The sequence below is a fragment of the Trichoplusia ni genome, chromosome 17 (genome assembly GCF_003590095.1).
Source record: "Trichoplusia ni isolate ovarian cell line Hi5 chromosome 17, tn1, whole genome shotgun sequence".
NCBI lineage: Eukaryota > Metazoa > Arthropoda > Insecta > Lepidoptera > Noctuidae > Trichoplusia > Trichoplusia ni.
The window spans coordinates 4,805,666-4,818,601 of NC_039494.1; the positions used below are offsets into that span (position 1 = coordinate 4,805,666).

At 36.1% G+C, this 12,936-nt stretch overlaps 1 protein-coding gene across 1 annotated transcript in view; it reads right to left on the minus strand.

Annotated features, from left to right (window-relative positions):
- The window catches only part of LOC113502386 (four and a half LIM domains protein 2), a 161,482-nt gene that overhangs the window by 104,065 nt on the left and 44,481 nt on the right, over positions 1–12,936 (minus strand). The window contains exon 2 of the mRNA XM_026883936.1: positions 2,058–2,143. Coding sequence (XP_026739737.1) covers positions 2,058–2,143 — 86 coding nt within the window. The remainder of the gene's footprint in view (positions 1–2,057; positions 2,144–12,936) is intronic.

Here is a 12,936-nt window from a genome sequence, read left to right on the forward strand (position 1 = left end):
TCGATTATCAGCCATATCGGTATATTATAGGATCGAGTATTGAATGGGCTGGATGGCATCCGGGATCGTTATACCGGCAATACGGTTGATAACATACCTACTTTGAAACCAGACACAAATTATCACAATATTCATCATAACACGTTTACAATATTCAAAACAATTGGTTATTCAACAGCATGTGATTAGGTTTCATTTATCAATTGTTTCCAAGAATAAATTTGACACTTAAGTCCGAAAATCAGGCATTACAGTTTACAGACGGCCCCGAAATATAAAGAAGCCTTGTTATTTGAAATGCAACACTCATTAACGCAGATAAGTCCACACACAGTTATTTGGTAACATCCTGCCATTATGTTTAACAATAAAACAATCCGCGCTTACGTTTACGAAACAATTTTGAGCAAAAACTTGGAATGTTTTTGAGCTAAACGTTTTAACACTACACACTTACACAGTTATGTCTGTTTTAACAAAACCAGTTCTCACTTCGCACCATTTATAACTTGAAACGATCGAAATTATAGTTCGATGTCACATATCGATCCGAAGATCCACTGAATCCTCAACAGATACACCAACACATCACCTTTCTTCTTTCTCAGCTGCGCGGGCGCAACTTTCGCAATTGACGTGAGACCTCATGTTGTTATTCTCTTTTCTCTTCACAGCGTAGTTTCTTTCCCTTGAAGGGAATTTCTGCATCTTTTTCTCTTTGGGCGGTTCTTTGTCGGTGCCTTTGATGCGTCTGTAGACGTCCGCCCACTCCAATTGTTTTAACGAGAGACACATTGTTTTGTTGAGGGGCGTGCGTTCGCGGTGACGGCGGGAGCAAGAGTGGACAGTTTTGTGTTGCGCTGCGCACGCGCCGGCCTCACCGCAAGGCTGATTATCCGCTCGTTAGTTGATTTCGATCACGTTCGTCGTTGTGTGAATGGTCGATACGTTATCTGTGACCCGGTCACAGGGTGATAACGTAATGGACTTACACAGTTTATGTAATTTAGTTTTGTTTTGTTCGAAACGAAACAAATTTAATTAACGGCATTATGTTATGAAGGAAAATAGGTTAATGCAAGAAGTACAAAATTAAGTGTAATATGATGTCAACTTTTGACGTTCCAAAAATGTTTTATCTAAAATTAGACTAAATTTCGCCTAATTAAGAGCAGCATACGGACTTCAAAAACAATGAATTGTATCCGTTGCCAAATTATATGTACAAAGAAAGTCCTTACTGAGTAATACAATTGTGTCTGTCGTACACGCTTATCATGCCGATCCAATTGTGACGATACAGCGTCAGTTGGTATGACGAAGTGCGAAAATGAACCTTGCGTGCTTTTATTAAGAGTGCTCTAAACAATACTGGAATTGACGTGCGTATCACACAGTGTCACAAAGACACCATAATCGAAAAACAAAAAGAAACCACGGTTTTAACAATACGTTTTGGGATGCCCCAATTTGAGATAGACATTGATATTCTCAGGTAGGGTGTTAGTGTGTGACGTCAATACTCTTAATTAGATCGTTTAGAATGACGTTTTGGACAAATACATATTGGAAATTTACTTCATAAAATATGACAGTGATTCTTAATGATTTGTATATGATTCAAAAGAGATAAAAGCAAATCACGATCACTCTGTCCAGAGTAGAGCGCCTATTATTTTTAGTATTTGCTGCTAAGGTGGCAACATAAATCTGTGAAAATTTCAACCTTTTACTTATTACGGTTCTTTAGAATAAGCCTGGGGACAGAATTACGAATAGGTGGATAGACAGCAGTGCCTCAGTCATAAGGTTCCATTTTCACCCCTTGAGTACCTTTGGAACCCTAAATAGTCTACAACGGAAGATATAAATAAACAAACGTCATCTGTATTTAGCAAAACAACCGATAGTTTATTAAACTCAGGCATGTTATTGTTGACAGATAGCCTCTGACGAGAAGAGACACCTTTATTTGTATGCACAAGGTACATTCCTCGCTCGGGGCTATTCCAAGGTTTCGGATAATAGTTTCCGTGTAACATATATGTGAGACTCACCTCCACGCGTGGGGAATGAATCCTGGGCAGAGCTCGGGACAGTTGTCACAGGGCCGGCCTTCGGACACTTCTTTTATCCGCACCCCCTGGAAAAGAAGATGAATTTAGAATGAGAGGAACATACAAAAACATGAGTAGAGACTGAATTCAATAGAGGTTTCCCTTGAAATTGAACGTAATTGGTTGATAACTTATAATTAGTCTTGTGTTTTAAAGACAGGAAATACGTTTTGAATAAACTAGAGCAGATTTTTTTAGTATTTCAAAAGTTTCTTGTGTCTCTTTGTCTAAAAATACAGTTTAAAAACAAACCCCGATTAAGAACCAAATAAAATATATCACAGAATATCTCAGTCGTTTGTTTTTGTTAATTCTTGTGTTTATTATTAACATTAATTCACTTTTTAAGTACCTAAATAAATGGAGTACCTACAGACACATATTGATATTGGGTCGAAACCAAGCTTATTATAAACTAGCTGTTGCCCGCGACTTCGTTCCCGTGGGTAGAAGAAGATGTAAGTTATGATTTATACCCGTCCTGTTTTTTTTTCACATTTTCCATTGTATCTTCGCTCCTATTAGTCGCAGCGTGATGGTTTATAGCCTAAAACCTTCCTCGATTAATTGTCTACTCAACACAAAAAGAATTTTTCAATTTGGACCAGTAGTTCTTGAGATTAGCGCGTTCAAACAAACAAACAAACAAACAAACAAACAAACTCTTCAGGTTTATATATTAGTATAGAAGTATAGATGTGACATATGATATTCAAAAGAAGGTTATCTAAGATTTATTGCATTTTGCTTTCATTATTTTGCGTGTTAATGTTTTATTGCAAAAAAAATGACCTTCTAAAAAATAACGGATAAATAATAAAATAAAGAACAGGATGTTAGACTATAATATTAAAAAAGCAACGATTATTTTAAAACACCACAAAGTAGCAACAACTCTTTGTATTTCTACAAAGACTCATAATATTTATAGCTAAGTGGATTATTAGTCATAGTTAATTCTTTAAAACAAAGAAAGTATATGCAAAACGTGACACCCATCATTCAGAACACATATAAGGAAAAAACGGTAATGTTTGTTAGAAAAAGCGTAATGCATTTGTCGGAAACATTGTCACTGACAATTCGGGAAGATTCACTTGATTAAACGTCTGTTTCTATAGTGGCTATATCCTTACGAACCTCAGTCATGTCATCAGATCCACAAGTCCTCAACTCGTTGAGATATCCTATCATGTCTTCTACATCATCTTCATTAGTAGACTGAAGTCTATCCACTTTATTATCCTCATTAGAATCACATTCGCTGTAACTATCCGATGTTGAGTATTCACTATCCCGTCGATAAGCAAACAGTTTGAATATCCCGCTCTTTTCCCTCCAAGAATCGTCTCTTAAATCTCCATTCTTCCGCCGTTTCCTGTGAATTTTGAACGGCACTTGTTTCAGTTTGGGTTGGATGACGTAAGAGACTTTTGGGACGACGTTTTTCTTATAGTTTTTGTCGTAGTCCTCTTCGGTGATACCACAGTGGTAAACGAGGTAGTCTTTCCGTATTTGTTCCTTCCCGACTGGGTCTCTCCAGTAACTCTCTCTCTTACTGACTCCTAGGTAGAAGTCTAACTCTCTTTCTCCTAAATCGTCTTCGTCTGTTGTCGGCACTTCGACTTTTTCTATATTTTCTTCAGCATCATCTTCGAAGTCTTCAACAGTCTTCATTAGTATACGAGATTTCTTCGGGTAAGGTTTTTTCTTTAGAAAGTTCGCTGTGTTGGAAGTCAAGAATTTCGTAGTCTTTCTGTAGACAGAGGCAACTGATTCTCTTCTTCGCCTCATATTGTTCATCTTGTTCTTACACAGACGGAGAACGAAATACCTTTTAATTTTCTTCCAAAACTTTTCGGTCTTCCAGTTCATTGCCAACGTTATCAAATCATTTTGTATAAGTGAGGCTTTTAGTTAAATGGTCTGGCGAGGGTAGTTCCCAGTCACGGTGCCCGCGGGAAACTAGTCAACTTTTACGATTACGATTCCATTGCGAAGGTGACGTGATCGTGGTCACCTGCCAATGGGTGGACGATGTGATTCTCAACCATTTTACGATGACCCATCGACTTGTGAACAAACTTGCCTTCGTGCTTGTTTAATTGTACCGCCAGAGGGGCACGGTAGGTCTGTGTAAATTGGAGCACACAATGGGAGGTTATGGTAAGGGTGTGGACTCTTTACGGTCATGCAAACAGATCTAAATGTATCCACAGTAAATGACTCGACAAATTGCAACACCCTTGGGTAGTATTGCCTGTTAAATTTCTACCCTTATTAGCAGTCGTTGGTCATATATCAGTGTGAGTTCAATGACATTATGTTGTAATATACTTGCATAGTTTTATCGCACTTGTAAACAAGCAAGTAATGTAAGTTATATATATATATTGTAAATCTACGCTATTACAATATTAAGTTAAATAATTAATTATTTCCCTAAATACTTTATCATAATTACTAAACACAACACTATTGATAGCGCCATCTAGTGTGCATAACGTGCATTAGAAATTCCCATATGGCTGCATAACAGTGAGACACGTTGTTCTTGAATGTCACAACCAGCGCCATCTGTTGCCGAGTAGCGTAACTACCGACTTCGTCTTTGGTGTAGACTTGCAAAATAATTTAAAACTAATAAAATAATTAACAATGGGTAGTTTCATCGGTCACCTGACTTGAAACTGCAGTTATTAAAGGTTTTCCTCGTAGATGTCCTAGTAAACAAGCTAGCAAGTAAGCAAGACAAGGACAAATAATGATTGTTCCATAATCCGATGCGGAAAGTTTTGAATAAAATATATTTTTGGTTATAGAATTAAATATAATATAATCGTATCACGTGAACAGCGCGTAACATTTGAGAAGATAATTTTATAGAGTTTTATTTAAGTGTCAGAAAAGCTACAAGAATAGGCAATTTGTGTACGCAAATTTTATACAATAATAAATTCATTGAAAAAGTATTTTATTGAATCAAAAATTAAATCAAAGAATGTTGCTTAGAAACAAAAATTGCACTTATGGCGTTTATCCGTTTGTTTAGTTCAGCTACTGCTCGATAGGTAGCAGTAGGTTGGGATACTATTCGTCAGAGAAAATTAATAATATAACTAGAAAAAACAACACTGTTTAAGGATGAAAGCACTGTTGAAAGATTGTTATCTCTAGGGCTATTGAAAACAAAATCAAAATTATTTTGTTAGTGATCATCTTGTCTATACACCGAAAGAGAGACGAGAAAGTAATAAATAGAATCTTAACAGAATAAGATCTCCTTTCCAAACTGCGTTTGAAACCAAACGGCATGATCGTTTTTTTGGGCCTCAGGTACCTATTTGGTCCCACTGAAGAGAACATATCGTGGTCTACCTGGACACACTTAAACAAAATCTTGAAAAATTATACGAACTAAAATAATATATACGTCTTTCTTTCAGCACATAAAATATTAATATCTCAAAGCAAGCTTAGTTATAACAAGTTCTGAACTCAAGCCGTACTATATTGACCTGTTTCGTTTGACTTGCGCCAGAAACTTGGTCCCCTTTGTGAAGTGTTCATATTGTTTTTTAATTGAAAACACCTCGTTTAATGTTGCAGCTTTCTTAAATGCTTGTTCTTGGTATGTTCTTTGGAGAGATGTTACTTGGAGCTAACCGGTAAAAAGAGTACCAGTAAAGAAAACGTTATTGTGGTAGAGGACTTGGTGTTCTACCCGTGTAGTGTGATGTCAGGCATACCTACACAACTTGCTTTTTGGCTTGGTCGTGGTAAGAGCAGGGACCGGACAACCCCACTTTAGTAAGAGTAGCTCGTAGCTAAACTATTATTTCACAAGTTGATCGATCACAGGCTACACTTGAGACGTCGGAGCGTGGATGGGTGACCATTCATGTCATAACTAGTTCCTAAGTATTTCGGATGGTACGTTAAATTGTGGGTCTCAGCAGACTGGTCTTTGACGGTCGTCAACTAGAAGCTGTGAAGCTAGAAAGTCTGATAACCTGTCTGGCTAAGGAGTACTGCGTATGTTAGAAAATAGAAAAAAAATATAGTTAGGAAAAGGCTAGGATGACTATGATGATGATGGCTTAGCAGGGAACTACTAATGTACACCCCCTCGCACGGTGGAAAAAACGGGTAGTATCAGACTCTTACTGACTAAACCTGAACCGCCGCGCAACGTCTCTTGCATTTTGGTCGGTTTATGGCGATGCTTAGCAACTCATCATGCGCCCTAACATTACTTTAAGATGAAGGGTAGGCCTCCAAGGCTGGTATCGTGCAAGCGAGATGGTGCTATTGCATATTGCGAGATGGTGTTATTGTATGTCACTGTCTCGCTTCTATAGTGGTAAATCATGAAGTAAATCAATATTACTTTTTCGGATTTTATTATTGTCAAATGTTTAATATAATTTATTGGATTATTTGTCATTTTATTTTTGCACGAAATTTTATAGCTTTTTTATTGAGATATAAAATGTTACCAATTATAGTCATTGTATCGAACCAAATCTGTTCAATCTACAAGAGTCACCAAAAGTCGTCGTTATTAAGAATTGTACCTAGCAGGTAATTTTATGATATCACTAATCAAGTTTAAAAGTGGAATGTTCAATAACACAATCGAAATACTCATACAATAAATAAATAATTAAATTACAATTTGACACATATTATTGAACAGAGTGAAAAGTGACCAGGGGCTTTAAAATTAGGTACATTGAATAGAGCTCAAAACTAAAAAGGTTTCTACTATTTATTTATTTTAGTTGTATATTTGACCAATTAAAAATTTTTGATGCATCATCTTTAAACCTAACTATTAACACTACATTTTCGATCGCTCACATTTGAGTAACAAATGGCACATATTCTCCTGTTTTAAAAGCATTTGAGCGTAGCACACCCTTTGTACGGTTTTCAGTCGTCAGTGGAGAACAGTCGAGATATTCACTGCATTAGCACTACACACGCATTAGCATCAAAATGGGATACTCTGAACGACATCCATCTGAAATACGTTGTAAAGTATAATATGGTGTAATACTGTGCTGTGTATATGTGTTAGTCACTGAAGTAACTTGGTAAAATGGAAGTTGAATGTATTATTGCGTCAATATATACTGCGATTTGGAAAAGAATTATAAATAATATCAATCAACAGATATTTATCATCTGTGATATGTCGAGGTAACATTGTTTATGGGATACAGGCTGGATACAAACAACGGAGATTCTGTTTCTAAAGTTTGAGTGCGCAGCTTTTTTAAATGATGATAAATCAAATCATATTGTTCCGTTAGAAGTAAGTGTTTTAGAAGAAAGAACACTAAATAAACCTATCCTACGAATATAAAAAGCTGAGCCGACAATTCTCGTTAAGTACCGAAGCTTCCACGTCACATGAAACCGGTAAATTAAAATCCTCGCCCGCGATACCAGATAGTAATCAAATTATTGTCGGCCGAGCTTCGTATAGGTCGGCATTGCATCGGCTATGGCGGCTACTACACACTGGTATTGATTTGGTAAACAAATACCTGCGTGCTGGAGCTTCCATCGCGGATTTATTGTATTCGAGCGGACTATTGTGAATTTATTTTAAACTAAATAAAATATACGTGTGGACTTTTCGTTCTTCCTCTCTCCTAAACCTTGTTGTAACCGACAGGGTTCATACTGTTTTCAATTATAACCCATTTTATCATCTGCTAGCTGCTAAGTGTGATAGAAACTCTTTTGTTTTAAGAATTAACTTACTTCTTCTTGAATGCAGAAACATCGTGCATAAGTTCACTTCAGAAATCCACGTTTAAGTTTGAAGAATATTTTTGCCATGTCTCTACCAAAGGCGTCGTCTCTTAAAACGTCAACTGCTAAGCATAAAGAGTTTTAAAGCGGTTTAAGTTTTACTATAATATGCAAATCCAAACCAAAGACCACACTAGTCGGTCGAACCCCATTAAACAAATAAAGTAATCATTTATCATATAAATTAAAATAAATAATTAATCATAATATTATTCTAACGCGTACGCCTTGTTTATCACTTATACTAATTGTGGGCGTAATATAAATCATTTGAACGATATTATTCCTTATAAAACTAGTTGGCATCAAGTAAACGCCTGCAGGACTGTCATCGTTAATAACCGACAGATCACAGCTCGAAATATTCGATTACGCAACTGTGACCTTGTGCGCCAAATAGGGTGGGTGTGTGGTACAAGGTGTGAGAGATGGCGGAGTACTACACTATCGTGTGACGTCATCACTAGTAACATGGCTAATGGCTAGTGCATTCATGCTCTGGTACCTATTTGACGATATTTTAATCCAGTGATCCTTTACTCAGAGTAGCACTAAAGATAGGCAGCTGGGCCTTTTGTAATATCCTACGTAATAATAAATACTACTTACTGACCCAGCTGTGATACTGCTGTTGTCTTATTGCTTTTTCATTTCACATTTCAGAAATCGGTGAATATATTGTATATTATTAATGTTTGTCCTGAGTCTTAGTGTCTCTGTGTATGTGCCTTGAATGTTTGTGCAAACACTAATACAAGGATCAAAATTCATTTTGAGGCATAGTAATTTCTACTGCAATAAATCGGACAGGCCAAACCACTTATAAATCGCTGTCGCTTATGAACTGCTCCGCTCACTAAAAATCACACGCGCAATGAATCAGTGTACATTTTGTTTATAAAATGATGCCCAAATACAGAGTACATGTGTTTTTGGTTAGCTTAAGATATGTGACTCTGCCAAGCTCACCCAGGCTCATATGGCAGGCCTAATGACGCATCAGATCGCTTTAATTAAGAATCATTTTATTGCAATTTGTTTTCTCAGCTTATTTTTTGTGGCACATGCTGTTACATGTTCTAATTTTAGGAGTATTTGTAATGACATGTGATTTTAAAAACACCCAAAAATCATAATTAAAATATTAAGTAAGCAAGTTACATTTCTTTCAGTATTTAACTTATCTTCAGTATAATATTATGTTATGTTTATTCAGTACATATTAAGTAGGGTGGGCTTCTAATGTCCATGTTTTTATAACATTTTGTAGGTTTCAAAAACATTCGAGTGGCATAAACTCAGATCAAGCATTTGTGGATGTAACTTATTTTTGTCCTATGCGAGATCGAACTGCGGATACGTCGCGCAATGAGAGTTTGTTATAGCGAACTATAACACTCGGCTACTCATGCTGATGCGAGGATTCAACTAAATACCCTATTTTACAATGACCATCCTTAGATCGTATTTTAAAATTTTTAATCCAAAGCTTTGCATAAATCTATTAGCAGGTAAAAAAGCCCTGCCCTTGAAGATTAGAAATGGCTTTGCCATGTACTTACTTGATGATATCTACATTATCTCTTTAAAGCCTCCATATAGTAATATTATTATATTATATTAATGCGATGACCTTAATAATTAGTGTAATTGGGCTATAATTATTAAGTGCGTCGGCGGTGTCGCGGGCAAGACTATTACCGTAATTATATTATTGTTGCATGTTATATAATATTATGTTAATATTGTTCTATCTGAATCATAAACGTATATTAATTAAATTAACATTCTCAACTGGAGAATCGCAATAAAAATGAGTTTGCGTTTATATGCTTATTCGAAAGTTTGTTAACTCAGTGCAGGCTTGATCTCAACGCAGGCAAATACCAATTGACTTCTTCACTACTGTGTGTAATCGGTGGATTCCAAATATTGGAATCAGTAAACGATAACCCGCAACGAGTAAAGAGGTGTAATGATGTGTGGAGATCAAACGAAAACTGCAAAAGCTTTCTCTACGAGGAAAGAGATCTGTGCCCAGCAGCGAGACATATATTGGCTGATATTTTTCATTACCTTAAACCTCTTCAGCATAGTTTCTGTACCAGAAACAGAAATCTCGTTGGACAGGGTACCGCCACTAGTCCATCTAAGCGTATAGTTTCTACCCCATTACGTTAGCCACTAATTAGGGGTAGAAAGTGAGTTGAAACGCGGCTATTACTAGAGAATTAGCCACGCCTGTAATTAACTAAGAGTTTCTGTCACGCCACAGTCGAGCGTGACGATGGTGATGCCGTGACGAAGTGACGGTCATTATTCATGTTTCTATTAAATTATTTATATTGTACTTATTTAAATAGAATTTATTTTATTTAAAAGCCGTCGACCTTTAGAAGTACTGGACTAATCTGGCCGCTCCTTTTAGCAGACGAAAGTAATGAATTTAGTAGGCAGTAAGATACAGAATAAACACGCACGTTATTCAGAGCCACAATTTTCATAATTCTCTTCAAATGTAAGTGAAGTAATTTCAACCATCGGTCCACTTAAAATGAGCGCAGATTTTGCTCACCTTACCGGTCTGAACGAAGAGTATTAACAATCAACGATTTAGTACAGCCCATCGCGGTCCACTGCTCGACATAGGCGTCCCCCAAGCTGCGCCACAACACCCTATACTTCACCTTCCGCAACTAGTCCGAGACCGCTTCCTTTTATATGCTATCGGTCCATCAGGCTGGAGGCTGACTGTACGAGCTAAAATTACGTTTTATTGTGAATCCAGAGTCATCGATGTATTTATAAATGATGATGATGACTGATTCAAATAATGTATGAATGAACTACCGTAGGTACTTTAGATAATGCAGAGAGTTCTTGTCATTCATATGATGACTAACACTTGCGGAGAAAGTAGCCACTTTATATAGTATGATGAAACAGTCAAGAGATTTGGTTTCTGTTAGTTATAAAACCGGTCCGTACGAGTCTTATTCGCGACACTGAGGGTTCCATACAAATAGGCTAAATAAAAAATATGATGAATTATGATGATGATGAACACGGGAACATGGAAAACTTTAGTAAAATTTTCAATACATAAAAAAGGGTAAATTTATCACACCTCTTCACAAACATAATATTTAACACATCCATGTCCACTCACATGATTTCATTTCCAATTAGATATGCGACGTCCAAAACTTTTTTTTAAATTTTCAGGCTAGCACCGATCAAGAAGCAGTGATCCGACTACACCTAATGTCAGAGACACTCAATCGGGCGTCAGTCACACCTTATCAACGGATTATCATCTGTTCACGTAACGTTATCACTCACTATTAATTATGCCAGTAGCTAATGCATTTAGTACCGAGCCGAGGTTTCCAGGCGAAATCGATCGATTCCAGGCAACTATATTATTGGCTTACGAATTAATGACGTTGGGATTCGAGGTGACTGTTCCGGTTGGGATACGAATTGTGTTTGTGAAATGTGAACCTCATTATTTGTAGATTTAGGTTTAGTAGAGATATAGAGTAATGGAAATTATAAAATATTTATTAAATTAAGCCAGACAAACATGTAGAGGTTTCGTATTTTAGGCTTACATACATGTAGGTAGCGCACAAAATTATAAATTTAAAATGAAGGGTATAAAAACCAAAAAAAGTATGTTTTTATACTAATTTTTCATAATTATTTAAATCGTTAAAAACAAATAATAACGTAAATTATAACTTGAAGATTCTGATAAAGAAACATTAAAAGTTATCAAAACCTCCTTAATAAGAGCAAAGAATCACATTATTAAAAAAAAAAACAAGACTTTTTCTTTTTCTGAATTCAAACCAACGTCTACAGATAATCTGCAGTCTAGACAAGCCAGTAAACGTCATACATCACGATCGTATCTCACTTGACGATTGCACACGATTACGGACGATTGCATACGATTGCATACGATTATAGCCGATTATGTCCGATCATTGGCGGCTAAATGATTCGGGTGACGTCGGGACGCACGAATGCACGGTTAACATACACATTGGATGCAAGTTCTAAGTATTGTTTTACATAAATTATTATTGTGTTATATTTGTGTCATGTTTACATGCATCTTAATTATTTTGTTTGAAATAAATTATGAGTAAGTCATATAGAGAAGATGCCGTGTTTTATTCACCAGAATTGTTCACAATATTTTCAAGTGGACTCCATTTTGGAAAAATATGAATTGTCAACGAAATTGCATGGAAACAGGGTTTAAACTTCGGTGTGTGTCTAAATTATTAACTAGCCCTTGCTTTTTCAAGTTGAAAGAATATTCATTCAGGTAGTAAAAATCCTTTATTTACTAAAGCTTAATATTACTAACGCTTAAGGTATTTTAGTACTGATTAATTTTACCAGTGATTGATTGCAAAAACTACCAAAATCTCAACTCGATACTTCAAACTCTCCTTTCAACTATCAACTCTAAAAATTAACATCATTAATTAGTATTTCTGAAAAATAGGACCAAGACTTTATAAGCACAGGTTCCCAGTAACCCCAAGGTTGCAATGAAAGGTCTCAAAGCCGAGACTTGTAACATCTTTCATCACTAATTGCAACAAGTCTCACGTTACATGATTAAAACTTTTGGAATTTTCGAAAATGCTTTTTGTTCGCGAAACTTTGGACAAGCGTTTGCCTCGATCAGTTTCCAACATTAATTTTGTTTTGGTTCACTGTTAGTCCGGTGTTGCCTATTTGGCCTGTGTTAAAGATAATGTTACGATAGAATAGAACTATATTTAAGCTTTGACCTTTTTTATTTTTTTATTTTAAGGTATGTTACAACAAAACTCTAAAAAATCTCGGATAAATGTTGCATTATTTTTAATAGAGTTTCATTTGGACTGAGCTTAAATGACATAAGCCACTCAATGTCAGATAACCTATATCGACATTGATACGCAGGAAATCCGAGCAAAACCTAGTGTAT